Source organism: Chlamydotis macqueenii, chromosome Z (genome assembly GCF_036417535.1).
Source record: "Chlamydotis macqueenii isolate bChlMac1 chromosome Z, bChlMac1.mat, whole genome shotgun sequence".
Taxonomy (NCBI): Eukaryota; Metazoa; Chordata; class Aves; order Otidiformes; family Otididae; genus Chlamydotis; species Chlamydotis macqueenii.
In genome coordinates this window covers 60,536,040-60,563,554 of record NC_141593.1, presented here as the reverse complement: position 1 = coordinate 60,563,554, position 27,515 = coordinate 60,536,040, and the positions used below count along the sequence as shown (strand labels likewise).

The window sequence follows — 27,515 nt, the reverse complement described above, 5'->3', positions numbered from 1 at the left end:
AACAGTTGTCTGGACACGTATGCTGTTCAGAGCTGAAAGTCTTTTGAATTATGTCACCTAGACCCAAGCCTTGAGTTACAGGAACTCATTAAGAAAGTACAGCAGACAATATATATAGTATTTCACTGAGATACAGAAGAATCTGTCGGGCACCATATTGCCAAGACTTTATCCAAATCCCTATTTAGCTGGCAACAGGAGAACTGGCAAATTGAAAATAGAAAAATAAGGATTTCTACCCATCTCTCATTCCTTTTTTTTTATTTGCAAAGACTACGTCTCATAAGTATAGATCTCAGTTTTACACCCAGTCCTTCTTTGGCCTTCTATTTTAGCCTTGTAGAACAGCTGACAGCTGTGTAAAGTCACAGCTGTGTACAGTCAGTTTGTAAGATCAAAAGGAACCATCAGTCATCTGTGTGCGATACAATAATACAATATTTGCACTCAATTCATAGCTTGTACTTAAGACAGGAGATTTCTGTTTGTAAGAATTCCAAATGACTTAAAATACTTAAAAGTGTCCAATAATCCATCATGGTTGTTCAACTGCTCAATTATAGTAAGAAAAAAAAGGTGCCAGCTCCTTTTCATCACACAATGGAATAATAAAAATATTTTAAAATGTGAGTTTTCTCACCATTATGGCTCATCTACCTTCCTGTTTTTCCGTAGCTACTTCCACTTTAAATGTGTGCCGTCACAGACCTTACCAATAATCTAGGTAAGATGCACAAGCACATCTGAAATCTGTGTTACGGTGTGTCCAAACTGCCTTTCCTCCCCTGCCCCGAACAGTAAGTGTTTTCTACAGAGGATTGTTAGAAGAAGGGACAGAATTAGGTATAATCTACCTTCATCTCTATTAAATGTAAACACTCAAAATCTAATTTTGGCAATCCCACTGACTTTAAACTGCAGGTGATAGTAATAACATTTTATTATGAGTAAAAATGTTTATATCCCTAGCAAGGGAATTTCCTTTTCTGCATATAAATCAAGACTTAAGTATATCTAACTCTAAACACTTCAAAAATAAGGTGCCAGCGAATCAGTCCTGAAATTAGAACTCTCAACTATGAAGAGAGCACTACAAATACAAGAAAATAAAGGATCTTTGTAACTCAGCAACAGTGCCTTTCAGTTTAAATGCTTCTAACTATGTCAAAGCCTAAAGTGAATGCAAGAGTGTAAAGTATGCATGTATCTATAAATACATGTTTAAGTATGTGTTTGGAATTAATCAGTCTAGGTCCCTTAATAGTCTCTAATCAGGGGCTAAAGAATGCATTCATTATGGAAAAGAAACACTTTGGAATTAACCGAATCTCTGCTGTGCTTATGAGTCATAATGAAATATGCCTTCTTGCGAACTTCTTGTAAGTAACAGAGAGATTATGGAATTACACTGTATTGGAACTAGATTTTGTTTTGTGCAGTCTGTTCTAAAATGAAAGAGAATAAAGAGTTTCACTGGTGAACTGCATGTCTCTGAGCTTCCTTTTTCCACTTCTTATCTGAAATGTGACTACCACCAAAATGAAACTGCATGGGTTTAGAGCATTTGTTCTGATATTCTGAGTCAGTGTTGAAGTGTCTTAACAGCAACTTCAATTTTAAATGAAATAATATTTCTAAGACAGCAAGCAGACACCTAACTTTCAGTAGTAGCCAAGAAAACAATTCCACTCTGACAAGGTGCAATCAGGAGGAAATTTTATATAACACTGCAAGTAATAAATAAATTATGCATAGCAAGACTAAATTCAGAATTAGTAAACTGTCAAACAAAATACATTAGAATAGTTGAAGAAAGAATTAATTACAGAGTTAGGATATAAACAGTAATGCATCTCAGGCAGAAGCAAACAGCAGAACTGAAGGAAAGATAATTGTGGGCTGAGTTTGTTCAAGAGAAACAACATTTACAGGTGGGAAAATGCATCTTACCTCAGAGGATGACAATTTCAATACTTGCAGAGAACCAGCACAAGCTTTATGCATGTTAAATCCCACCAAAAAGTAGGGCATTAGAGATACTGCTTGTATGTATGGCTTGAGGTCTGGACAGAAGTGCATTTTACTGAGTTAACAAGCTCCCTCTACATCTTCCTGATACCCTGATTGCAATTCCACAGCCACTCAAGAAGAGGATGCTTTTGACAAACAGCAAAATTAAAATAATTTCCTGAAATCTTGAAGTGGCAGAAATTAATAAATACATAAACCTGTAACTATGTGGAAATTTCCTAAGAAAATTTATTCGCAAAACTATGCTAGGGAGGCAATACTCAGTCTTAGGAGTAAGTAAACAGCACATCTGGTAAACTGGAAGTTGACATCAGAAAACCTATGCATTAAATACATACTTTATATTTATCTTGGCATCACAAAATCATTGACACCTACATTAATTACTGTTGTGAACTCAAGCTCTTCAGCACCACACCAAATTCCCTTGCACTTCCAATAGGCAACCAAACACAACACATAACCAATTAACTTACCATTCTGACTTAAAACTCAACCTTAACTACATTAACATTCTCTATAAATACATTTACAGAGACTATCTGTTATTCTCCATATAGGAGACTATGAAGCAGGAATGATATTTCTGTATGTGATCTGAAATGAAAATAAGAAAGTGTGAACATCTTTTCTGGCAATACTTAACAGTGCAAAGGAGATGGCTGTGGAACCAGAGAGTGAATGCATTTGGGTAATTTGGTATTAAGAAGGTCCTCCAAGTTTTAAGCATGTGGAGGAAGTCATGCTTCATATTAACTGACACTTCACTTCTGATTCACAGCTTCATCCAAACCACACATCGCATCAAGAACAAAGCTGTCAAGACAGGTGGATGAAACTTTGCAAGGCATTACAGTAGATATATGAAGTTACGTTTAGGTGGAAGTCTACACGTGGGTGTTAGCAACACTCTCAACAGCTGTTCATACTATTTAATGAAAGCTGCATGAAAAAAGACAGTTTGGGAGGCATCTAGTAACAAGAGAACAGAAGAGCTTTTAAGAGTCCACCTAAACATTTTCCAGGTCATGCCTACAAGTAGTAACATCTTCATTAGGGAAGGGATATCTTCTCTCCCTCTTCAAGCCCCCTCCAGAAAACAACTAGCTGCATTAAATCTTTTTACTGGAAGGCTTTGCTGCATTGAATTTAATATTGCAAATTTAAATACTGTCACCTAGAAGTCTGCATATAGTAAAATTCGTTCTTTGGGTATTTTTTATGAACAAATATGTCTTTTCCACAACCACAAACTATAAACTGAGGTAATACTTCTAAAGTTGGAATTTCCAGGATAAAGGACTAGCCAGAACATAACGTATTTAAATGCAAAGTGCCAGGGGCCATTCGGCAGAAGTTCAGAGTGAGTAACAGTTAAGAGCAAAAAAAAAAATCTGACTTTAATTTGCTTTTGTTGTCTCAAAAAGGGTGAAGAACTGGTCTGAAACTTGGCATATTGGCTTAAAAGTGCCTGTAATAGCTTGATCCAACCCACTCACCACCCAGCACAGGAAACTAACTCCCCCATCAGTTCTGCTAGGTAAGAGGTGGGCTGGTCCACTGAAGGCTTACATGAGTGCCAGGATTCACAGCCAGGAGCATGGACAGAAAAAAACTTCTTTCAATAGTGCAAGCTGTTGATTCTAGAAATAATACAGATCTTTATCATTAAGAAGAATGAAGAAGCTAATATACAGTTACCTTCTTGGTAACAGTTTCTGTTAAGGGGGATGGGGGAGATGGACAGTTAGGAAGTACTCCAAAGTGACCATCAAATAATTCAGCTGTCAGATTATCCAAGTTTTGCAGTTTCATGGTCTACTGATATACTTTAAAAATGAAACCTCATTAATTTGTGTAGAAAACATTATCTTCTTGCAGATTATGCAATTTACTGGGTAAGAGATGAAAGTACATCCCTCAGACTGTCTGACAGTCTCCAAAACTGTCCCTTTTCTTTCCCTCCCCTTTTACTCAAAACACAGGAACTAACTTCCCAAAGCCATCAAAGATACTAGTCCATGTTGAAGAATACTATGGCTTACTGAAGTTTACAGCATAAACTAGACTTGTATTCTGCAGTTAAATCCTGCTTGAAACAATATTCCAGTCTCATCAGGAAATCTCAGCAAGGCTTTCAATTTTTAAGCTGTCATCTCCGACAAAAGCATTGAGAATGATTTTTAAGATTTCAGGGGAAAATACTCTGATAGAGAACTGCACATGAAAAACAGAAATAGATTAGTTCCCCTTTAAAATTTAAAATATTTAGTCAGAACAGCTTTCACAGAAATTGAGCAATAACCTGAACTGTGGCACAGTGCAAGAAACTAAAATGAATGCACATTTTAAAAAGTGAACTAATTAGAATTTGAGGTCACATTTCTGCTTTTCACATCAAGAGGACAAAGCTGCAAATCAGTCTGAAACAAGCTTTATGATTGTATTTTCAGTATAAATTAATTTTTAAGTAGAAGTTTGATATGTTCTGCATATGGTAAGCTAATTCAAGGACAACTAAAGGTCTGAGCACAAGTCACAAAAGTTCTACAAATACCTGAAGAAACAGTGCATCCCAGAACAGTAAAATGTGTCTTGGTTTCCTTAGCTCCTTGCTTTTCTTTGTTTTGCCTCGATGTAAATAATGTCATTTTGCCTGCTGTAGCAACTTCATAAAAATAAAACCAAGGAACAAGAGTAAATCCTTAGCAGCATAAATCAAATCTGACTATCATGGATCTAAACATCATTAACAAAACCCAAGACCAAATATACTTATTGCAGCCATTTTTCTTCTTTTTTTTTTTTTTTTTTTTTTTACTTTATGTGTCTGGGATCTGTTTTTTAATTAAGCTTAGAATATAACTTTGTATCCTCATCACTGACATAAATAAAACATAATAGATTCTTTAAATATTCTAAAAGGCTCTTAGTGGTTACTAAGTATTTTAGATAAAGAACCAGAAATGTAGATCTGGAAGTGGATTTCAAAAGATCACCTAAGCCCATCTCTGCATACAGGCACTAAGAAATATACCATAGTCCAACCCTATGAGATGTTTCACAAACCTCTTCTTCAAACTTCTATAATGGAAATTTAACAACTCCCATGGGAAGCATATTTTAGTGTATCACTGCCTTTATAGTTGGAAAGTTTCTCTCATCTGTCTTTGCTACAAATATAGGTTAGTTATGAGGATATTAAGAGAAACTTCCCAATTATAATGATCATGAACTACCTCCAAGACTACCTTGAGAAGCCACTACAATTCTCAAAGACATTGTGGTTGATACACATACAATTATTTATTGTTTTACCTCATCTTCTGATTCTCTCAGTTATAAAAATGAAATCAGTTTCTTTACTGAGATTGACTTTACCTTTACATTCTTAAATCAACAGGACACAGATGTAAAGCCAATATTAAATAACTATCCTGGATTATATGGTATATCTTCATATTAGTAGTTAAAAGCCAGCACAAAAAAAAAAGCATCACAAAAAAAAAAGTGGTCTTGCATTTTAAACTCAAGGACCAAGTTCTGTATTCTACTTCAACAGGAAATTCTGACTTTGAACATGTAACATAAACTGTCTCTATTTCACCCGTAAAAGCACACTAATATTAATTTTAAAAGTTTTGTGAAGATACTATATGCAAAATATTTCAAAAGTTACCATGAGGAATGGTACTTGTTAACAGATTCACTAGATGATACAGAAACGTGTTACACCTCTAAGCAAATCTGACAGGGAGCAAAGAACAAAACAGCAAATAAGATACCGTTTGTGCCAAACAGGTATTTTTAGTATTGGCTTTTAACTTTATCTAAACTGACTTCTGTCTGCCATCTCCATTCTGTTCATAAACAATGCATGTCTTAAGGTGCATTGGTCTTCTGGTATTCAATATGAAAATGGATTAATTTCAGTTTCAGATGAAGCACAAAAGCCAGAGACGTGATACACCCTGCAACTGTGTTAAAGCTACCATAAAGGTAAATTGCTCTATTTCAGGGCTTCCTGCAATCAGGACATTTTGAATCCTGAATATCAATTATTTAGAATGCTAACTTTAGAACAGTCCAGTTGAGATACAACAAAACTGACATACCATTTCATGGTTTGTGCAATCATGCACAGAATGACTAATGTTCTGTTCTCTCATGTTTGTACCTTAAATCAATTCTAATCTAAGTTCAGACTGTATTTGTATTTTTAAAGCACAAATCTGTCTTTTTGTCATTGTTGTAGCACAAACCGTATTTGCCTCAAAAAGGCTTGAGGCCGCAACTGTCCTGATTTGTGTATAAAACTGTTTTTCTACTATGATAGCAAATTTCTTGCTGCTATGGGATTCTTGCAATATTTTCCCCTTCATAATTTTTAAAAAATAAATTAAAAAAAATGCATGAAGATTTAAAATAGAATTAAGATTTCATCTTATAGTCACTATTTCACATTCTACATTATATCCCCAATTTAAAAAGTCTTTTGTTTTACAAATATTATTTTTATACATACAATATTGTTTCAGGCTTGCAGTCATGAAAACAATTATACTGCTTGGCTACTGAAAATACCCTGCCTTTAGCCTTGTTATGCACCTGAGATGTGTGAAACTGTCTCAACTACAAATATATTACAGATGACCTAGGGCCTGATCTTGCAACTGTTATAAGCATCCTACAACAGCCATTTGTCAGTGATAAGGAAGAACAAATATTGGAGATGCAAGATTCTGCTGGATCAGGCCTTAAGAGTAAGTGCATTATATAACACATTAGATGGTGACATCTAAAAATAAAATACTGTATTTTTATGTAATGCAGAAGTAAGACACACAATTTACATATAGTAATAATTTATTCTGAAATGTTCATTTTAGCCTCTGTTGAGACATTACCCATGTCTCATTAATAAAAGAGCAGCCATCTCACCTCAAATACCAGAATATACAACAAGTTACAGCATAGCAAAAAAAATCTACCTACTTTTAAGATATAATCTAATTCAGGTAAAATAATTTTGTTCAAGGTTTTACAGTTACACAGTTTGCCTTTTTTTTTTTTTTTTTTGCAGAGCACAAAGGAAGTGTAAATTGTTACACCATAACTACCTATGCACATTATGTGACCACAGAAATGTTAATCATTACTTCAGAAAATGAACCATCAGTTCCATTCATGCAGAAAAGCAGGCTGGGAAAGCTTGTTCAGCAGAAACCATATTACTGTGAATTTCACAGCCACATGATTAATTATTGGGTTAAATGGACTCACAAATACTAAAACTGAGTATACTTTTTTGCATAAATAATACCAATTCTTCCCTGATGTAGTTTAATCAGTCTGTAATCTAGAAATGACTGATAAAGCAATATCAGTGTATCATCTCTATCTGCAAGGTTCCATGATTTCAACAACAAGCAATATTTAAAGGATTATGGGATGGGATGCTAATTAAATAAATGTTAAACATACTGTACAAATATACTTGCGTTAGCAATTTTATTCCAAACTCTCAATCAGGTATTCCTCCAAAATATTACCAGTGAAGACAAAGTATACTATCAAATATGGCTTCCAGAACAAAGACTCTCTAACAAGAATCAAATCTATTTACAACAAATAAAAACAACAAAAAAAATCAATCCCCATTCTTTTAGTTTCATTTGAAACAGTTTCTAAATAGCTGCTGTATATAATACACCAGTTTTATTTATTTGTTGTTGCACTTAAACAGAAGTTACCAGGTAAGAGCCAGAGTGACGTTTAGGACTCTGAGTCCCACTGGAGTCTGGATTTTCAGGCTTGGAGTCACGTTTCTTCGTGCTGTTATTTACTGGTGTTGGTATTTGTGATGGCCGAGCAGAACTATTGTCCACGCTACTCTTCCTGCGGCTTGGGTTGTAGTTGAAAGGCGTCACTCTTGCTGCAACAGCTCCAATGGGGGAGCTATGTTTGCTTGAGCTACTGGAACTGAATGGTGTACGCTCACTCATAGTACTTTCATTACTTTCTGGTGCAGGAACAGGATTATTCTGCAGAGGCTTTGTTTCAGTGCCTTTCTTGTCTGGACTGTCTATCTGAAAGAAAGAGTTCAGACGGTTTTCTAAACCAATGGTACGAACAGGAACGCCTCCATTCCCTGGGGTTTGTTTAACTTGAATCTCTTTAGAATCTTTACCATTCACACCCCCTTTCTCTGAAACACTGTCAATAACAGGGGGAGTATTTCCAGTTGGGGACCTTCCAGATCGAGGATTGTTAATTGGGCAGTCCTCTATCCTCACCCATACATCCTCTGTCTTAGAGACAGCGGGTGCCATCTGATAGATGAGAGTTTTGGAATCTGAGTCATTTGCGGCACCCGAGGAAGAATGCTGAGGATCATTCATTATCTGAGGAATTTCATTTTCTTTTATTTTTCTCCAAGTACCTTTCGCTGGTGCTTGGCTTTCTTTACTTTGCTTGTGTCCAGAAAGAGAACTTCCGTGTTGCTTTTCATCTTCACTTTTTGCCTTTTCACTGGATTCTGAAGAAGCTGACAGAATTGAGGAGGAACTTCCAGTTCTTCGCCAAGTGCTTACACGAGGAAGTGATGAGGAATGCTTACTATGCTCACGCTTCCATGTTCCTGATCTATTAATCGGCAATCTAGATGGACTCTCAGAATGAGAACGAGCTATATCGTGACGTTTTGCTGGTCTCCCATCATATTCTACAGAAGGGCTCAGATTAGGGGGTAATTTTCGCCAAGCACTAGTCTGGGCAGCTGAATGAGTGGACAAAGACATATCAGGAAGAGACGGACTTAAAACTGGGGTCTGTAGTTGAGACCTTGTGGGAGAATCTGGCCTGGAAGGAGACAGAGATTCAAATGAAGCTGACTCTTCTAATTTCCGTCTTAGAGTTGGGCTTGGAGCTTCTTTAATAAAAGTTGACTGACGAACGAGAACAGGTCTCTCAGATCTGTCAGATTCACTTCCACTAGATTTTGTGGATGACATTCTGGATAGTTCAGTCTTTTTGTTTGAGCCACCACTGCTGAGAGCCTGATTTAACCCTTTTGAAGCAGACTCACTTCGTGGAATGCTACTGGTACTCTTAGGTAAGGCAGTTTGCTTTGTAAGGTTTTGCTGGCTCATCTGCCTGCCTGGTGATGTATACGACATTCTACCTGAACTTGAAGATTTAGTTGAAGCTGTGCTAGGAGATGATGTCCTTGGCAACTGAGACAGTTTGTTGGGAGGACTTATACCATTTCTTCCTGGGGAAATTGAGTTTCGTCCGGGAGACTGCAGAGGTCTGCTTAATGGCTGCTGTTGAGGTCTAGAAGGAGTGGAGTCTCTAGATCCTGATCTAGAAGGTCCTTTACTTGATCCACTGTGGTTCAACCCTGATGGCTGCCTAGTTACAGGAGCTGGCTCAGGTTTCACTGATGACTTGACTCCTCTTGGAGAACTAGTCAAACTTTGGCCTTCACTGGGACTCTTGGAGTTTGTGTTTTTGAGTGGGGGACCTTTTTTGGAAACAGGACTAGTACTTGAAGAACTATTTCGAACTCCTGGAATATGGATCATTGTCCTACCACGTGAAATTGAAGGCACGCTTGTCTGTTGTGGTTGCTTCAACTGGCTTGAAACTTCTGAATTGGAGCGAGCTTTCCCTGTAATTATACTTTTATACACTTTCTTCCCTCCTTTGATTCCTCTGCTTTCAGACTCTACTTTTTTAGACTCCAGTGTACTCTTCTCTCCTGGCTTAAGAATTCTCGGACCTTTATTACTAGTGAAAGGTTTTTCTTCTTGGTCTGGGGTAAGATGAAATGGTGACCCTAGAGAAATGCCAGATTTTAATGAAAGGATAGAGTCAGAGTCTGATGAAGCTTGTCTAGACAAGGATGCAGCAGCTGCAGCTTGATGCAAGCTACTAACTATAGAATTTGCACCTTCTTGTATAGCTTTCCAATCAAAGTTCTCTGAATCGGGTGAGAAACCATGTTCTGAATCTGGTCTCTGTATCTCTCTCAAATCCAATGTTAAATCTTCTGCCAGTATACCCCCTGTGTTTCTGGAATTATTTTTTTCACTTTCACTCTTTATTCTTGAGGGTTTTTTCTTTTTAGGCATAGCAGAACTAATGCATTCCTGCAAAAGATCATCTTCTGAGTCAATACTAAGAGAACTCAAAGAGCTGTTTCTAGAGAAACATACAGGAGTATCTTCAACATGAAATGATTTAGGTGCATAACCAGAAGTCTGTGGTCTGTTTGATTCCATCTGTGAATCAGGAGCCTCAGTACGCTTTGCAGGTTCCTCTTCTTTGTTGTTATTGTTTTCTTGGTCAATATCACTGAGGGAACTAAGAGATGAATTGCGAGAAAAACAAACAGGTGTGTTTTCGATAGCAAAATTCTGCATTTTCTCATCTGTAGCTGCTCCTCTGTCTGGAATATCTTTAGTTGACTGAGAGAAAGTTTTAGGCTGGCCTCTGCCTGTTGGATGTTTTTGACAAACTTGTGTCCTGTTACTTGGTTGCTGATTTGAAGACTGTTCCGGATTAGTGCACTCTTTAGTTTCTGTTTCCTTTGTTTCTTTTCCTTTTCTTAATTCTGCCTTCTCTCTTGAAAGGTCAACATCATCGTCATCAAAATCTAAAGAACTTAAGGAATCATTCCGAGAAAAACAGTAAGGAGTTCCCTCAATAGGTGTGTAATGATGAGGGGAATCAAATGCAAAGGTTCCTCTTACACGCTCTTCATTATTTGGCAATTTCTCATTAAAATCTCTTGAATTATTTTTAAGATTCTGTTTCTTTGCATCTCTGTTCTCTGCATAGCTTCTTTCATTACTAATATTGCTTTTAGGCTCTGGGGTTTTCCTTATACGTGCCCTATATTCATTATTTTGAGGAATAGGCTTTACTGGTGATGTTGGCTTCTTTTTCTCACCTTCTGGCTGGTTTTTATTACTTAATGATGAAGATGCTTGTTGAATTTGATCCATTATCTTCTTCACTCTGTAAGGTTTGTGACTTTTTCCTTTTGGCATAGCTGAGTTAATGCACTCAGCTAGAATATCCCCTTCTTCTGTTTTGTCATCATCCAGGCCCGGTGGAGTCACAGTTGAGCTTTTTGCTCTCTGAAAGTCATCAGTACTTCTACCTTCTGTAGGAATGGTGTCTCGCTTTTCAAATTCCCCTGACTCTGCTCCCGTACCGACAGCATCTACATTGGCCAACTCACTTGGGGGTGATTCTATTGTGAGATCACTCAGAGATGTAGCAGTTGAAAAGTTTATTGGTGTACCCTCAACACAATACACTCGTGGCATATCATCTCCTGGTGTAAAACTCACATGTTTTTGGGATTGCAGTCTGCTTTGTGAAGGCAAAAGTTTGTAAACAGGCAACTGACTAGGTTTTCTGGCTACAGGAGGAGGTATTTTTGGAGCAGATGCTTGAGAAGGCTTTTTTGCTTTACGTGAAGACTTTGTTGGCATTGCAGAAATAATACATGCTTCCAGTATTTCAATATCATCATCATCATCAGAATCATCCAGAATGTCTTTCTCTGCTTCAGCAGGCTTCTCGGCTTTCTTCTCTTGGTTATCCTTTGTATCATCTGACTGTTCAGGTTCTGCTTCATTTCCATGTTCATTTTCATGAACCGGAGGCATTATTCTTAACTCTACATCTTTCTGTATGAATGGTTCATCAAGACTCAGAGCACTCAGGCTAGAAGAGCAAGAAAACCCATCCGGTGTGCTTTCTGTCGCAAAATGTAATAGTGTATCAGCATCTGGCAGTACCTGAACTCTCTGAACAGCTGCATTTACTGCTGCCTGTCTAGGACCAGGCTCTCTCTTTTCTGCACTAGGTACTTTACCTTTAGCTACCTCTCTTTTTACTTGAACTCCTTGAGCAGGGGGTGGTGTTTTACTTCGGCTTGGAGGCATTGTTTGTCCTGGGCTGTCTGGAAGGTCACTGGGACTTATAATACCACTTACCATTCCACTACAAGGCTCACTTTGAACTGAACTAGCAATTGAACGGCTTTCAAAACTATCCAGAGAACTTACAGAAGTACATCTGCTGAACATAAGTGGTGTTTCCTGCACATAATGCTCTGGCGGGCTTTTAGGAGTTTGTGCACCACTCTTTGAGGGAGATTTGGCACCTGAAGAAAATTCAACAGCTTTATGTCTAGAGGAATCAGAAGGAGACAAACTAGAAGTCTGAAGTCTACTAGATTTCGTTCTGATTTGTTGTGATGTTGATGTGACTTCACTTACTGCACCTTCTGTAGATAGAGCCCCACTGTTTTCCTTTAGTTCTGCTATCTGTAGTGTGTTATTAGCGTCTGTCACACGTGTAGATTGGTCACGTCCTATTTCATCTTCAGCTGATGACAAAGACGACAAAGAGCTACATCTTGAAAAACATATCGGGGTATCTTCCACACAGTAAGTTTGTATAGTTTCCTGATTAATAGAGGGAGTTTTACAGGAGGCAGTCTTTTGTGCATTACCACTTCTGCTCTGCGCAGAATTCGGGTGCAGCTGATTCTGTCTCTTTGAACCAGCTGAGGGGGCTGATGTGTTCCCACTGCTTGAGGAAATATGGTCAGTTTTAGTGCTCTGCACTGAAGAATTCTTTGAAAAAGTAAAAGATGGCTTCTGAGAAGAGGGAGGAACTTCCGTTGAGTATTTTAAACTATAATCAATAGGTTGATCGACATGATGTTCCTCTTCATTGTACTTTATGCTATAATTAGTTGGTCTGTCTTCCTCTTCATGTTGTTCCTCCTCAGAGTAACGTTCACTATAGTTGGTTGGCTTATCATCATCATAATCATCAACCTGGCACAAGGACTGGTTTACTTTCTGATTCATTCCAAGAGCTGAGCCTACTCTGTTCTGATCTGAACTACTGGATCCCCTTGATCTAAAGGAAGAAACACACTCTTGCTGTCCAAAAGGTGACTGATATTTCATATGTTTATCATCTCCACTTTCAGTGTACACAGGGTAGGTTGCATTTTGGCTCCTCGACTGTCTTTGTTCATTTTGTTTCATTTCATCATCTATTATATGCTTAGGCCTTGCCCATCTTTCATTCTGAGAGGGACTTTGCCTTCCAGAATTTAACTGTTCATCTGAGTATTTAAGACTATAATTAATAGGAGTGTCCAGCTCTCCATCATTGTCATCCATATGATTTGCACTGTGAATCTTATGTGCCAAGTCAGCTGGATACTGACCATAACTACAAAATTTACTTTCATCATCTTCGGAGTAAGATTCAATGGAAGGTTTCATTTGGCCTCTTTTACCATAGCCATCACTGCTGCTGACACTATTTAAACTATCATTTGAAGCTCTCTTGTATTCCATTTTTGCATAAGGCACAGGACATGACCTGTTTGAATTCTCAGATTTAGGAAAGTATGTATTTGAGTGAGTATGGGCAGTGGCTGATCTCCTCGGGGCATTTCTGTCTTCTGTCAAACAGTGCATGTCAGAAGTGGAACCAGAACTTCTGTCTTCTTGTGGAATATGCATGCTTGTTACTTCTTCCATAACTTTGGTGATCTGAGCTGCAGCAGTAGAAATCTGCACTCCTATTCTCTTAGAGGAGCTCCCACTATTCTCTGCAGCTGGATGATAGGTATTTAAACCTACTACTCGATCCCTATCAAGACTTCTGTCTTTCTCAGATCGAGAATTTTCTATGTTTCCTCTACTGGAAGAGGAGGAGCCAGGCAATACTGTAGTATTTAAATATGGTGAAAGTACAGTCATATTACCAGCATTAAAACTCTCTGATCTGCATATACCATCATCATGCCGACTGGAGTCCAAGACATACTCACTGTACATATTTTGCTTATGTCTCTGCTTATTACGGTGAGATGCTTTTGGGCTTAAATTATCAATGTTGTCAAAAGTCTCTGATAAATGCTGAGCATCTAATTCTGCTTCCAATGCCTTTTGTTTTCTGACATGAAGAGATGGTAAGCTTGATCCTGGAGACATAATGTTGGCATCCTTGTATTTTGCTGGCCTGTTTGCCATGAGGTTTCTTAGAGCTGCAGCACTACCCATGGCTATCATTTTGTGTTTTGAGTGAATGAGATTTTTCAGCATGCTGACAGCTCCCATGTCCCACAGCGCTTCCTGATCCTTCGCATTTCGTGCAGAAAGATTCCACAGGGTCCCACATGCATTACTGACTATTGTCAAACTGTGTGACTTCAAGTGTTGTAATAAGGTTTGTAAGCAGCTGTTCTCTCGCAAGATTTGCCTAGTGTCGAGTAATTGAAAACAAACATCAGTAAGTGACATTTCAGAAGGATAACAGACAAAAGCAAAACAAAAACCTATTATGCTAGAGGGAAGTTTTGCCCTTAGAAAGGATAATAATGAATTCTTCAGTGCAAATTTATCTCATATTTCCTCTAGCTTTCATCAGAATGCTAATCAAATCCTATTACAAATATGAAGTTAGCTGTTAGTTCATCATTACAAGCAGCAGGTATTAATCTGTTGGCATACTCCTGTTATGTAAGTGAAACACTTGCCTTATCAAATGCATTAAAAATTAATTGTACTTAATTTCTATACATGCATTCATATTAAGACTCAGTCCTATAAACTGTCTACTAAATATACACGTGGATCTGCTGACGATTTTTCAGAAAAAAGTATACCCACCTATGGTCCTCATTAGTAGCAATTAAGCTCGAAACATTTCTTAATATTCCTCCTCCACTTTCTATAATGGCTAAAGTGTTTGTTTGGCTCCGGTATGTCAGTGTGCCGACTAGAAATGCAAGAGCACCATCAACAGCACATATATCAGCTTTGTTCTCAGTACAGTGTGCTGACAAATTCCATAAGGCACTCAGAACACTTTTTAGGGTGGATTCCTAGGAAAATAACAAAATGATATAATTAGAGAAGTTTTCAGCTATTGATCACAAGCTCTCAAAAACATGTAAGTTAGCTTCAGGGAGTTATGTATGTTCCAATTTCTGCCTTCTGGGCTGTTAAGCTAGATGCAGGCAGCAGTGCACATGTAAATACTTTTGTTTGCTTCTCTCCTTCCTTCAGCTATGGATTTGGTATTGCTTGGCCCAAAGTTTTCAGAAATATGGGCCACAATACTTGTTAGCTGCCACAATGGTAGAAATGGCTTGAAGACTAACTGGGAGGGGAATCTGGGATGGAGTATAATCCTGTCTGGATACCAAAAATATATCTAGAAAATTACAGAAATGGTAGTTATTTATTCATTAACTCAAAAGAGGTTTTTCTACACTGCAAAATTATAAAAAAGGCTATTACAACAGCACAGCTCATGAAACTGAAGAGCAAAAGCTGTCAACTCTCATAAATACAATTACAGAAATACTAGTAGGTTTGAGATGTCATTGCTACATTGTAGTCTGTTGCCATGTTAACTCAAAGCAACTCCCTTCTTCAAAGCAAGTTACCTACAACATCTCAAATATCTAACTAACTGCTTTCAACAAAAAGGAAAATAATATTTGTGTTTTGTGTTAGAAATGTAATCTCTTCAAAATTTATCTCAGTCATTTATACAGGATACCTTCTTAACTTCTAAAGCACATTCCATCAATGCTTTCACACTTCCAACTTCTCTTAGAGTCTTTTTACTGTTAACATCCGCTCGCCAGGACAAGTTCCTTAACACACTTGCAATGACCTGCAGAACGTGAAAGAAAAATAATGTATCTCAATACAGCTACTTCTTTAGCAGGTTATCAGATTTTCCTCACGGATTTCTAAAATGCTATGGATTAATTAACAGTGGTTACGTTAAACCGCTGAACTAGCCCTTTGCTAAAATCTGCATTTTGTTGTGTTGCTTGCTAGACTGTCCTAACATTCCAATATGAAGTTTAATCAAAGATACTGGCTTTTGTGTGTGGGTGCCTAAACCAAAGATTTGAAATCAGATTCACTGCTTTCCAGACTAGTTGAAAAATTGGTCAAAAAATTCAGATTTGTGCTCCACTCTGACGTCTGCTAAGTATTTTTGCAAGAATAAAGTTGTACTTCATAATTTGTGGAGTGAGTACAGGTACAAACTTTGCATCAAAGTTGAAGCAGTCAAAATAACACAGGAACAATAATTACAAAAAAAAAAAAAAATCAGGCTAGTATGAATGAAGCATATTTCAAAGACAGAGCCTAACAAAAGAAAGAGAATGCTTTCTATGGACAGCACACTAGAAACTTAATGAAGACGATAGAATTCAAGTATAAAAATAACTTGTGGCGAGGTGAAATGAGTAGAAGGAAGGTAAGTATGAGGAAAGGAGAGCAGAAATATAACATTTTAATATAATGTAATGAAATTAATGGGATGCAAAGTGATGGAAACATCCAAGACAAATAAATATTTCATCTGAAAAGGACATTACCTGCTGTAAATCTTCACTTTCAGATTTTAGTTGGGCTACAAGAGCTCTCATGCAGCCCTTCATAGAACATAACGTAGCCTGTTAGGAATTAGAAGAAACAAGAAAGTGAATAGTATTATATGACAGGCTAGGTGGCTTCCTTCTGCACAATGTTTTGATATTATAAGCTAGTAACATCTAAGGTTCAATAAAAGCTTAGTAATATATGTTGCCAACAATAAATAATTGGTTTAGAACTACTAAAAAGTGTAACTATCTTTCCTATTCTGGACAATACAAAAGTGGTTTTCTATTTTTTACAACAGGTCTAGGACTTGATCTGGACATTTACTACCTCAGGTTTCTTTACAATGCACCAGATAAAATTCACCTGTAAGCTGGCAATGTGTTGTTACCTACTATGCATTGAGTCCCATGATCATGTTTTTTTTCTTTCAAATAAACATAGTATTAAAAAAATGAATGTTTAAAAATTAGGGAATCTGTTTTCTCTTATAATTATTTGAAGTAGTGGCTATTAGGAGCCTGATATGCTCCAAATATTTAAAAGCAAGCTTCAGTGTGAAGAGGTTAAAAAGTGATTTAATTTAATATGAGAATCAATACTATATTTGCACGATACAACATTCAGTTTGTGGTGCTGTCTGTCAGGACAGGATGGAATGACTGAGGTATTTTGAACTTCTGTGTTGAGCTCAATTTCAATATCCTATCCTGGAGATTTTAATCACCTGTGTTGAGAACTACAATTCAAACATAGCTATGAACTGAAATTACTGTATGTTTAAAATCCTACTCTTACCTTGTTTGCCACATCTCCAAAAGTCAAATTTGTCAGAGCCATTCCAGCATATCTCCTTAAGGTAACACTATAATGATCATTTGTAAGTCCATACATTTCACAATCCACTTGCAACAGTTCAGCAATGGCCTGCAAACCTCCTTTAAAAACAAACAAATAAGAAAATAAATAGTATCTGTACTCCAATATATTGAGTACAGTACATATATTACAAAAAGCAAATTGCATTTATATGTATGGAACAAATCTCAAACATCTGAAAACCAGAAGGCTCAGAAAGCTAAATAAATTGTTAAATACTGACTCTGGATCTTGAATCTTGTGCTTATTAGCAGCTGAAAGGTATGACAGCATGACACTGAGACTTCAGAGGAAGGCGGGAACAGGAGGAATTATGAGGAAGTAAGAAGCATACTCATTTTTTTAATTCCACCCAGCCAAAATAATGTCTGACTGATGACCTTGCAGCAATTACATCAAAGGCTATTCAGTAAATCTGAAAAGTCCTGATTTAATTATTGTCACTGAATGTTATTTTCTGAGAAAAATACATAGAATATTCTCATTGATAACGAAAAGCGGCAAGTTAAGGAAAATTGCATGCACAGAATTTACTGAGCATGGACGAAAAAATTCAAGCTGTTAAACAGGAACAAACTAATGACCAAAAAAAATCCCCTAAACCAAAACACCACCAAAAACCTCCCACCCTAGAAAGCAGTCTCCATTCTAAGTCAAATACTTTAAAAATTGCAAATATTACCATAATAATACTCCTCTTTCAAAAGTCACAATTCATGCCAGAAAAAAAAAAGAGTAAGTAACTAACACAGTAGTTTATCCACTGGGAAATGGTCTGGTTAATTTAAACTGCATTCATCACTTACAGGGCAATAACTGACGCAAATGAACTGATGATCTGTTTAAAGCAGTAGTAACAAAAGCCATATATCCAGTGAGGTACACAAGGAGTGTCAGCATTTCCAGCAAACTTCTCAAAGGAAGTCACAGAAATAAATTCGGTCTTACCAAGCTCATTCATCGCATGCCTGTGTTCTTCATCAAATGAAAGTTTCATCAAAACACACACTGCGGGACAGATCTGATGATCCACTGGAGCAGGCACTGATCCAGAAACAGGTAACAATTAGTACTTTCTAAGTGATTTTGTCTAGATTTTAAGTTTTCCAAAGTGATTCTAATCTTAAGATAAATCAACTGCCATTTTGTTCGATGTTTGTATCTTCCCAATAATCCATGAACAGACAATTAGTTAAGAATGTTACTAACAAATGTGTATACTAGAAATATATTTGATGTTTAAAAAGAAATTAGGGAGAATCCTGAATGTATGTATTAAGTAAGAAATAGGTCTCCCAGTAAAAAAAAAAAACAAACAAACTTACTACTTTTAAAAATTAATAATCTTAGTCAAACAAATCAATAAGGTTGAACACTCTGGTGGCATTAATATGCCAGCTAATGTGACGCTGTTTCTTTGGTCGTTATGTCCTTACGAATGATTAATGAAACCCCTCGTTTCATAACAAGAAGTTTTTAAGTTCATAATTTCGTGAGCTAGATTCTGGCTAATGCAAAAATCGTATTGGTATTTGTTCAGAGCCCAACTCCTGCTAAATGGTTCTTACGGTAAATTCCAGCACCCATGATGCAGCCCACGGATTTCAGCAGTGCTTCTGTCAGACACCTATGGCTTGTATTTACAAAATACCCTCAATTCAGAAAAGCAGCTAAACAATCCAGAAGGTTAAATCTTTTTTCTATCTGTTCCCTGAAAAAACTCCTATTCACTTTATGTTGTCACTTCTCTTGTATTTTAATACTGAAATATTTCTTACATACAACATTATAAACAACAGTTCATATTATATTGAATAGATTGAGATTATTTAATTTGTTCTCTCTGTCCTTCTCCTAAGTGAAATGTGCTATCTCCTGAACATATCTGCATGAAAAGTGATCTGGGATTATTTATTTAGATATGTTTCATTATCCATTAAAATGTAAAACACTCAATATTAATTTACAGATTATAAATATAAAATACTACAATTATTACCTGGAAAGCACACCAAAGTCTATGATTTAAATAACAAATTCAGAAATAGGGTATCATATCTGTAATAGAGACTATTTCCTAACACTAGCTCAACTTAAAAAAAAGGATATACATATACACATATTTAAGAAAACTCACATACATTCAGTAAGAAGTCAGATTAAAGTTGCACTTTCTGTAAATTCTTTGTTTTCAAACATTTTTATACAGCTTGCAGAACCTACTTGGGTTTTTGTCTTGGTCCATGCCTTGTTCATGCGCTTCCTGCCATTCCCAACATGTTTCACAGTAAGCACGGATCTGCTCCAAAAGATGGAGCACGCGGATTTCCCGTCTGCCTCGCTTATCATCAGGCTGTGAGTGAATGATGTTATGCAGTGCTGCGCTGGCTCTGGCACGGGCCTCTTTACTACCACGAGAGTTTCCTAACAAGACAGAGTCTTTATCGTTGCCATGTAAAAGCTGGATGAGGAGAGGAAGACATCCAGACTGACGCATGGCTATGCAGCTGTCTTGGGAGCTAGACATTGCTAGCAATGTTCTTGACATGTCATCTTTATCATGAGTACCAAGCATTGATAATAATGAATACACCATTTCCACCTGCAGGTCAAATGATTTTAAAAATACAGTTACATAAAAAAATACACAAAAATTAAACTAAAAGGAAATTTGAATGGTACACATGAGCAAAACCCCCTTATTTAATGGTGCAAAAAAACCCCTATGCTATTTAGAAATAATTAAGTACTATTACTTTTTCAGCATTCATGATCTTAATAAATTTCACTTAGTAGTTAAACGGCTAGAAGTAGCTATATGTACCTGTATTAATCTACAAGAGCAATGGCAAGGACTTCTAAATTCCCATTGTACAAAAAGATGAAATAAACATATTAGTGAAAGTGTTTGAGAAATCTAAAATATATTTAAAATTAATTCTGTCTCAAAAAATATGCTCTGTATGAATCACACTTTCACATAAGATGCTCTTCATTGAAAAACTGTTACGTGACATTAAACACAACCATTCTAGACAAGGGATAAGAACGATTACATGAATTTTCAATTTACATTGTGCTAAAAAAATCTTACATCTATGTATTTTAAAGTTTTCCTTTAAAACTATTTCAGATTAAGTAATAATTTTTTGTTACGATAACCGACTTGCATAGGGACCAGATTATTTATAGCAAAAGCAAAACTGAAGAGATAAATTAATACTTTTTCAAGTTTACAGGGATAAAATCAGTACAGCAAAGAAATGCTCATTTAATATATAAAAAATACTGAGCATTTGACAAATTAAATCAAGCCATGAAAACCCAGCATTACACATTTAACTTAGAGTAACCAAATTTCTCACTAAAAATAGCAATTTTGAGGGATCCCCTTGGCTGTCATGTAATACAGTAGTGAATGCACCATTTGGTTTGTCTTTCCCATTCTGTTTTCTTCAATTGTTACTTTAGATCAAGAAATACATTTGGTTCTTCTAGTGAACATTTAGTAGAGTAACAGGATGTAGAGGATGATTTTAGGTACTATCTAGAAACTCTGAACTCCTGAAGCCATGATAAACAGGAACATTCAAAATCAAAGCACAACATAAAGAACCTATCAAAGGGAATTGTAAAGCAGCAGCATGTGTGTTTCTTTGTTTCAATTAAGGAAGAAATGAGACTTTGGACTGTTAGACAAGTTTTCTACTAATTCCGAGATATTTGCACTGGTTACCAGACCAATTAATGATTTTACTTGCTTGCTTCACAGACAATTCTAATGTGCCTGAAGATGAGTACAAATATAAAGTTAAAAAAAAACTGGATAGCAGTGGGTAGATTAAGCAGCAAGTCTGCTAACATGTATTTCTCTAAATACTATACGATCGCTGAAGCAACAGAAATCTTAGAATCTGTGAAACTGTATGATCACATGCAAAATCCACTGAAATAATCTTGGAAGCAATTTCAAGACAGCCTAGCATTCTGGTTTGGAGATCCTGCCTTCTTGGTCTGGAAAAATCAAATACAGTATTAAAACAAACCACTTGTATTTTTAAAGGAGAATGACTGTAAACTGCTTTATGCATGCTGCTTGACAGATAGTTCAAGTGGTGGCTTTAATCTAGTGTTATTTTGATTCGGAAGGTAAAGCTTTTGTCAGAGCATAAAGCCGAGGAAGCCACCAAAATCCAGTCTCCAGGTTGTGGCAAATACAACACAAGAAAAACTAAGAACACATTTGTCTCTCTGTCTCTCTCTGTATAAACACACTGCCCACAGACACATCTCTGGCTGCATCTGTAAACACATTCCTTTCTTCTCATGCATTAATGTTAGGGTTTTCCTACCACACAGCACACTCAGTTGAACCTATTTCTTTGCCTGTCTCCTTCCACACTCAGTCCCTTTCCCTGCCTTCCTGTTGTTTGCAGTTTTAATGAATTCTACAATTTGCAATGAAAACTTGCAGACAGACAGACTAGCTGATGTCACTCCCATTTGGTACATTCATACAGTGCAGGACCAGCATGACAACACTATAATGCTGTTTTAAGGCCCGAAGTAATTAATACTACGTCAAGCTAATAGGCACTGCTTCCCAGAAGACTCTGCTCAGCAGTATCTATACTGCTGCTGATTCCAGAGGCAATATAAACTCCAGTGGTTCATTAACTCAATTTTGTGTTACAGATTTGCCATTTTCTTCCTCCCTCATGCTGCACAAATACTTTGAGCACAGTTTTTTTGTGAGCAGACATTTATCACTGTGAAAAGTTTACTTTTTTTTTTGTTTTATTTTTTTGTTTAATTTCTTAGCCATTGCACCTGTTTTGTGGACTTGCACTCTGGAAAGGTATTTGAAGAATTGCTCTTAAAGGGGTTAGTTTTCATCACAGATCACAAACCAACATCACAAGCTTTTCAGATACTCTAGTAATTCCCAGCAATCATTTTTTCCTTACGGTGACAACTCTTAACTGATCATCAGCAAGTGAAAAAAAAAGATTTCTGTGCATATATTTTAAACATTGAAAAAATATTCTAAAATCTTAACTCCATAAAATTGCTACGTGTGGACAGATCATTCAGCTAATATTAGTAATACTGGCAGAAACAATAAGGTTATTGTATTAGTAAAAATGTAGCATTAGCGACCTGTGGTTTGTAATCTTCGGTTACCTTGGTACCCAGATGACTTGTCAGTCTGCGAGGAACAGAATAGTTACTACTAGAGCTCATAACACTGGCTGTCTCCTGATCCATTCGAGCAGCAGAACCCTACAAATGTAAACAACAACCCAGTACAAAACAAAGTCTGAGCGAAAAAAACAACTATTGCCTAATTCAGTTTCAGCACTGGATCATGAAATCATATTGATAGTAATGAATTAACTTGTTAAGTTAGGTCGTCTTTACCCTGACACAACTTAGAGGTCACTGTTAAACTGTGTTTCGTTAACCACTTTTCCTGAAATTAAGTCTAAATAGAGTTGTATTTTCAATGGAATTACTTTATAATGACTATTTGCGCCAAGAAGGAAGATAAGCGGTCTTGGCAACAAACAGAACTATAATTTTTACAGAGAAAAAAACCAGCCTCAACTTTTATGTCATATTATGTAGCACATAGGAATAAGTCTGTACTTCTCCAGAACACATCCAGGTATGCAAGAACTGACAAGTATAATGACACTCATCTGGACAAGGAGTGACCCTACTTGATTTTGTCCTTTTCAAAAGCAAATTATGAGTGGATGAATATTTCATTTTTTAATGGAAAGCTATACAATAATGCTGACACTGTTTGCTGTAATTATTCTAGAGATTATTGTAAATAGTGTGCTCCTACCTGTAGTAGCAAGACCCAGTTATTAGCACCTTTGTCCTCTTTTAATCCATTTTGTGTTTACATTTTTCCTTTTTTCACCATCTTTTATACACTCACTCTCTTCTTTTTTCCTTTGCTGTTGCTTTCTTTGTTTTTCTCTGCTTCCTATCTGTGAAGTTTCCCTTACTATGTCCCTCCCTTCCCACTCGCTTTGGGGAACTTAAAAATACATTTGAAGAGCAAAACACTTTTAGTAGCAGAACACCGTTTTATTGAGGTAGTCACCAGTCTTTTGCTGATCCTCTACAAAAGCTAAAATCTGTAAATGAAATTATTAGCTTAATTTGCAAAACAACATTTTCAACCTATGTGGGTCAACGAACTTTTTTTTCAATAAAAATATATAACACACTGAAGAAAACTGTATGAAAGACACTTTGAAATAATCAGAATCATAGAATAGTTTGGGTTGGAAAGGACTTTTAAAAGTCATCTAGTCCAAGTCTCCTACAAGGAGCAGGGACATCTCCAACCACATCAGGTTGCTCAGAGCCCCATCCAACCTGGCCTTGAATGTTGCCAGGGATGAGGCATCCACCACCTCTCTAGGCAACACGTTACAGTCCAGTCTGAATCTACCTCCCTCTATTTTAAAACCATTACTCCTCGTCCTACTGCAACGGGCCCTACTGAAGAGTTTCTCGTCATCTTTCCTGTAGGCCCTCTTTAGGTACTGGAAGGTTGCTAATTTCTATGTTTTTTCTAGGTGCACCATAAGGAAAGAAGAATATTCCTCTCTTAGTATTTGCTGTTCATACAGTTCAACATCTTAAATTTGAAGTTGAAAGTGACTATTTGTAAAAGGCAGGAATAAATTTATGTAGTGTCTGTCTAGACAGAAGAAAATTCTGGTTATAATTGAATATTTAAACACACATTATTACCCTCTTCTCCCATCTGAATCCAGAACATTTCATGCATGTTCCAGAATACCTATTATGCCAAGAGAATTATTTAAATTAATACAATTTATTCTAATGTGTATTTCCTATTTAAACAAGACTTTATTTTCTCTGTTGAGTATAGGAAAAATTCAAAATCTTAAAGATTGGAATGAAAATTATATTGGCTTTCCTCAATTATTCACTTAAATAACCTGCAGTGCTAGGAATAGGGAATGAATTCCCGGATTTTTTCACTAAGTACATTCAGAGGATTCCAGGTTCAAGATAATGTACACGCCAGAATTTTCCATTATTAAGTTCAGTATGATCGTTTTGTCCAAGAAGGTAAAAAAAGGCTTAAGTCTGGAGTACCTGTTGAAATTCATCATGGTGTAGACAGAAACAGCATAATTTTCCCAGCATTTTCCCAAAACTGTATCAACGTTGCTCTAGATAACTATCTCATTCAGAGCCTTCCTATTTACTCTGTCCTTTAGGTAACTTTCCCTATTCTGTGGCACATTTTCTTAACAAAATAGACAATCTCACTGAGTAACTTCATAAAGCTTGCAAAACAAAGGTATGAAAAAGATTTTTCTTCAGCAGCAGGATAGGGAGTGTAATGGAAAACAAAAGACAGCTGAAAGATGATGCAGAAAGAGACTGAAAAATCCTGGATTCAATTGGCAGTGTATAAACTAATAGTTTCTATGATTACAAAACCAATTAGAACCAAATTATTTGGTTAAAACTTTTTTTTTTTTTTGCACTCAACTGAATAGTGATTGCTCAAAGTATATTGAGCTGGTTTATCAGAAATAAATGTTATGCCCAATCCATTAAACCTTCTCTGTCTGGACTTGCACTGAAAGTAAATAATCCCCGGATGTCTCTTTTTAACATAGATTCTTTTTAACTCTGGATTTATCTACATCCAGGAAGAAGGAAAATGCATGTGTTATACATTTTTTATGAGGCAAAGTTCAAAATTGCACAAATCCTCAACGTAAGACCTCAAACGAAGTATGAATGAATCCTCACTTGCATAGGTCTGCCAAGTCATCACAATCCCTTTTTCCTTCCTTCTCTATAAAATATCTGTTGTCCAGAATAACTCCTGATTCGTACACTGAGGATGGATGGTAAAGCCACAATGCATCAATTATTTAAATACATTATGCTTTCAGCCCCAAAGCAGCATCAAAGTATATTCTTCCCAAACAATAAAGCCGTCATAAGAATTAGAGTCAGAGCCTCAAGCAGTTGCTCAGATATGGCTGACAGAACTTAATTCCAAAAGGTGATCAAATACATTTCAAAGGCAAAATTACAGGCTATGCTTAATGTTTAATCAAGTGAAATATTCTAGCCAAACCACAATTGTTTCTGATTAATCTTAATGTACAAGACACTTTCAGAAGGACTGAAATAATACTACTTCCCTGGAGTAGCAGAAATATTTTTCATATTAGTTCAACTACAACATTTTTATTGTGAAGTTTTAAGAACTCAAATTACTAGTAGAAATGTCTCAGCTCCAGTTGAAATAATAAAGGGAATTATCATTAGCACATGGTAAATAAATCAAAGTATTTTTTAGCCAAACAGAGAAGTCATAAATTTTGATAAGTATTTGTTTTAAAAGACAAGTAAAGAATTTAATCTATCCCTCAAAATACTCCATTGATGTATTTCACTAATAAAAGTAACAACAATGAAAGATTCTTTAGAAACATTTAAATAACCCTCCAGCCCACTTCCAGGAGATTACCTCATTGATAGTACTGTTTCAAAGCTTTCTTTTCCTGTATTAAGGAAACATCAAAGATAAATCTGCCATTTGGTTCTCCTCTTTTTAAAAATCACTGATATTTCAGTGGTAACTTCTAAAGTGAAAATCTGAACAATTTTTCATAATGAAATCATACTTCTAGCATTACAGTTCATGTACAACAAAATACAATTTCTGTAGTCATTCCTGTTATCTCCTTCATAGCATTAGGCTCATTAATAATTTAAACAAAAGAAAAATGCTCTCTGCATTATTGAATATTTATGCTTCATCTTATTAAAACATTTCCTTCCAATAAATACAAGAAATTTCTCACGTATAGATCAGAAGAAGAAAAACGTATATCTTTTTAAAACGAGCATGCATACAAACACCATAAGGTATATACCAATATATAAGCATGGTACATTTTGACTATTTAATTATACTGTCAACAAACAAAGTAAACAATTTACCTGACCAGTACTGCTAGTTGCCATGCTGATTTCTGCTGCTTCTTGACCTTCATTCTGTCTCTCTGTATCACAGGAATCTGCATCATGCTTGCTTTGAGGTGCTCTCTGTTAATATAAGAGTTTAAGAAATTACATACAGAAATGAAGTACACTTTTCCATTCAAAGCTCTGTAGACTGTGAATGCATCAATGCTGCATTCTCACAAAGCCACTGAACAGTACTTTGTTATTTCACAACCCTTGGCTCCAATAATTAACAGCTGAGACTGAGTGTCTTCGAAAAACTGCAAGATGAAAGTGAAGCATGTTCTCTGAGGATTATAGCCCTGCAAGACAAAGGATTTGCTGTGAGACACAGAAACACCATTTTCCACCAGCTGTGCTCACATCGCTATCAGAAATGTAACAGAATTGGAGCAAACAACTGTCTTCTCTGCACTGTCATGTGATTCATGCATTTACCGGAGACTACGCATAGCATAGTTCAATTAAGCTTTGCATTCAAAGACGAATAATTTCTGTGTGAACAGAAAGACATCTGTACTGTAAGAATCCTTCTAAATTTTAAGGACAAACAGTGCAGGAATAACCACTTTGATGCAAATAAAATTTATGTAAGCTGATACTGATCCACTGAATAAATTCAACTGATTTTCTATACAACCACATGACAATTAAACTGGTGTCACTGCCATTGACAGGCACAATGAGATTAACATGAAAATGAGGTGTTTAAATACCGTTTCTTAATAAAGCAAATAGAATAACCAAGCAGTGTGAAGTATCCAGCATTATCTACTAACGTGTTTAGAATGTTTCAGATTTTCAGAAAGACGTAGATAATCCTGTCCTTGGAAGTCACTTGAAGTCTGGAGTTGAGGTTCTCAGGTAAGGTTATCACCTCACCTCCAAAGCATGATTACTCTCATAATATTAGTTCTGATGCCAAATCTCATTTTTCAGACTCAGAGGCTACTGCCTTAACAGACAACGCTCTTGTATGTCTCTCTATTACTTTTTTAACTACACTTGGTATATTGAATTCAGTTTCTATGCAGTTCTGCAGCACTCTTGAGCAGTACAGCCAATATATACATATATATCTAATAATATATGTATTAT

At 36.3% G+C, this 27,515-nt stretch overlaps 1 protein-coding gene across 7 annotated transcripts in view; it reads right to left on the bottom strand.

The window, feature by feature from the left end:
• Positions 1 to 1,699: 1,699 nt before the first annotated feature.
• APC (APC regulator of Wnt signaling pathway) overlaps positions 1,700 to 27,515 on the bottom strand; it is a 103,158-nt gene continuing 77,342 nt past the window's right edge. For 4 of the 7 annotated variants that reach the window (XM_086771190.1, XM_086771191.1, XM_086771189.1 and 1 more), the window contains 9 exons: positions 26,394 to 26,498; positions 22,530 to 22,652; positions 19,593 to 19,971; positions 18,318 to 18,413; positions 17,289 to 17,428; positions 16,487 to 16,564; positions 15,649 to 15,765; positions 14,751 to 14,965; positions 1,700 to 14,340 (listed from right to left, as the gene is read on the bottom strand). In XM_086771190.1, the coding sequence (XP_086627316.1) occupies positions 7,770 to 14,340; positions 14,751 to 14,965; positions 15,649 to 15,765; positions 16,487 to 16,564; positions 17,289 to 17,428; positions 18,318 to 18,413; positions 19,593 to 19,971; positions 22,530 to 22,652; positions 26,394 to 26,498 (7,824 nt within the window). In that variant the 3' untranslated portion in view covers positions 1,700 to 7,769. The remainder of the gene's footprint in view (positions 14,341 to 14,750; positions 14,966 to 15,648; positions 15,766 to 16,486; positions 16,565 to 17,288; positions 17,429 to 18,317; positions 18,414 to 19,592; positions 19,972 to 22,529; positions 22,653 to 26,393; positions 26,499 to 27,515) is intronic. The other 3 variants (XM_086771195.1, XM_086771192.1, XM_086771194.1) reach the window with 3 other exon arrangements.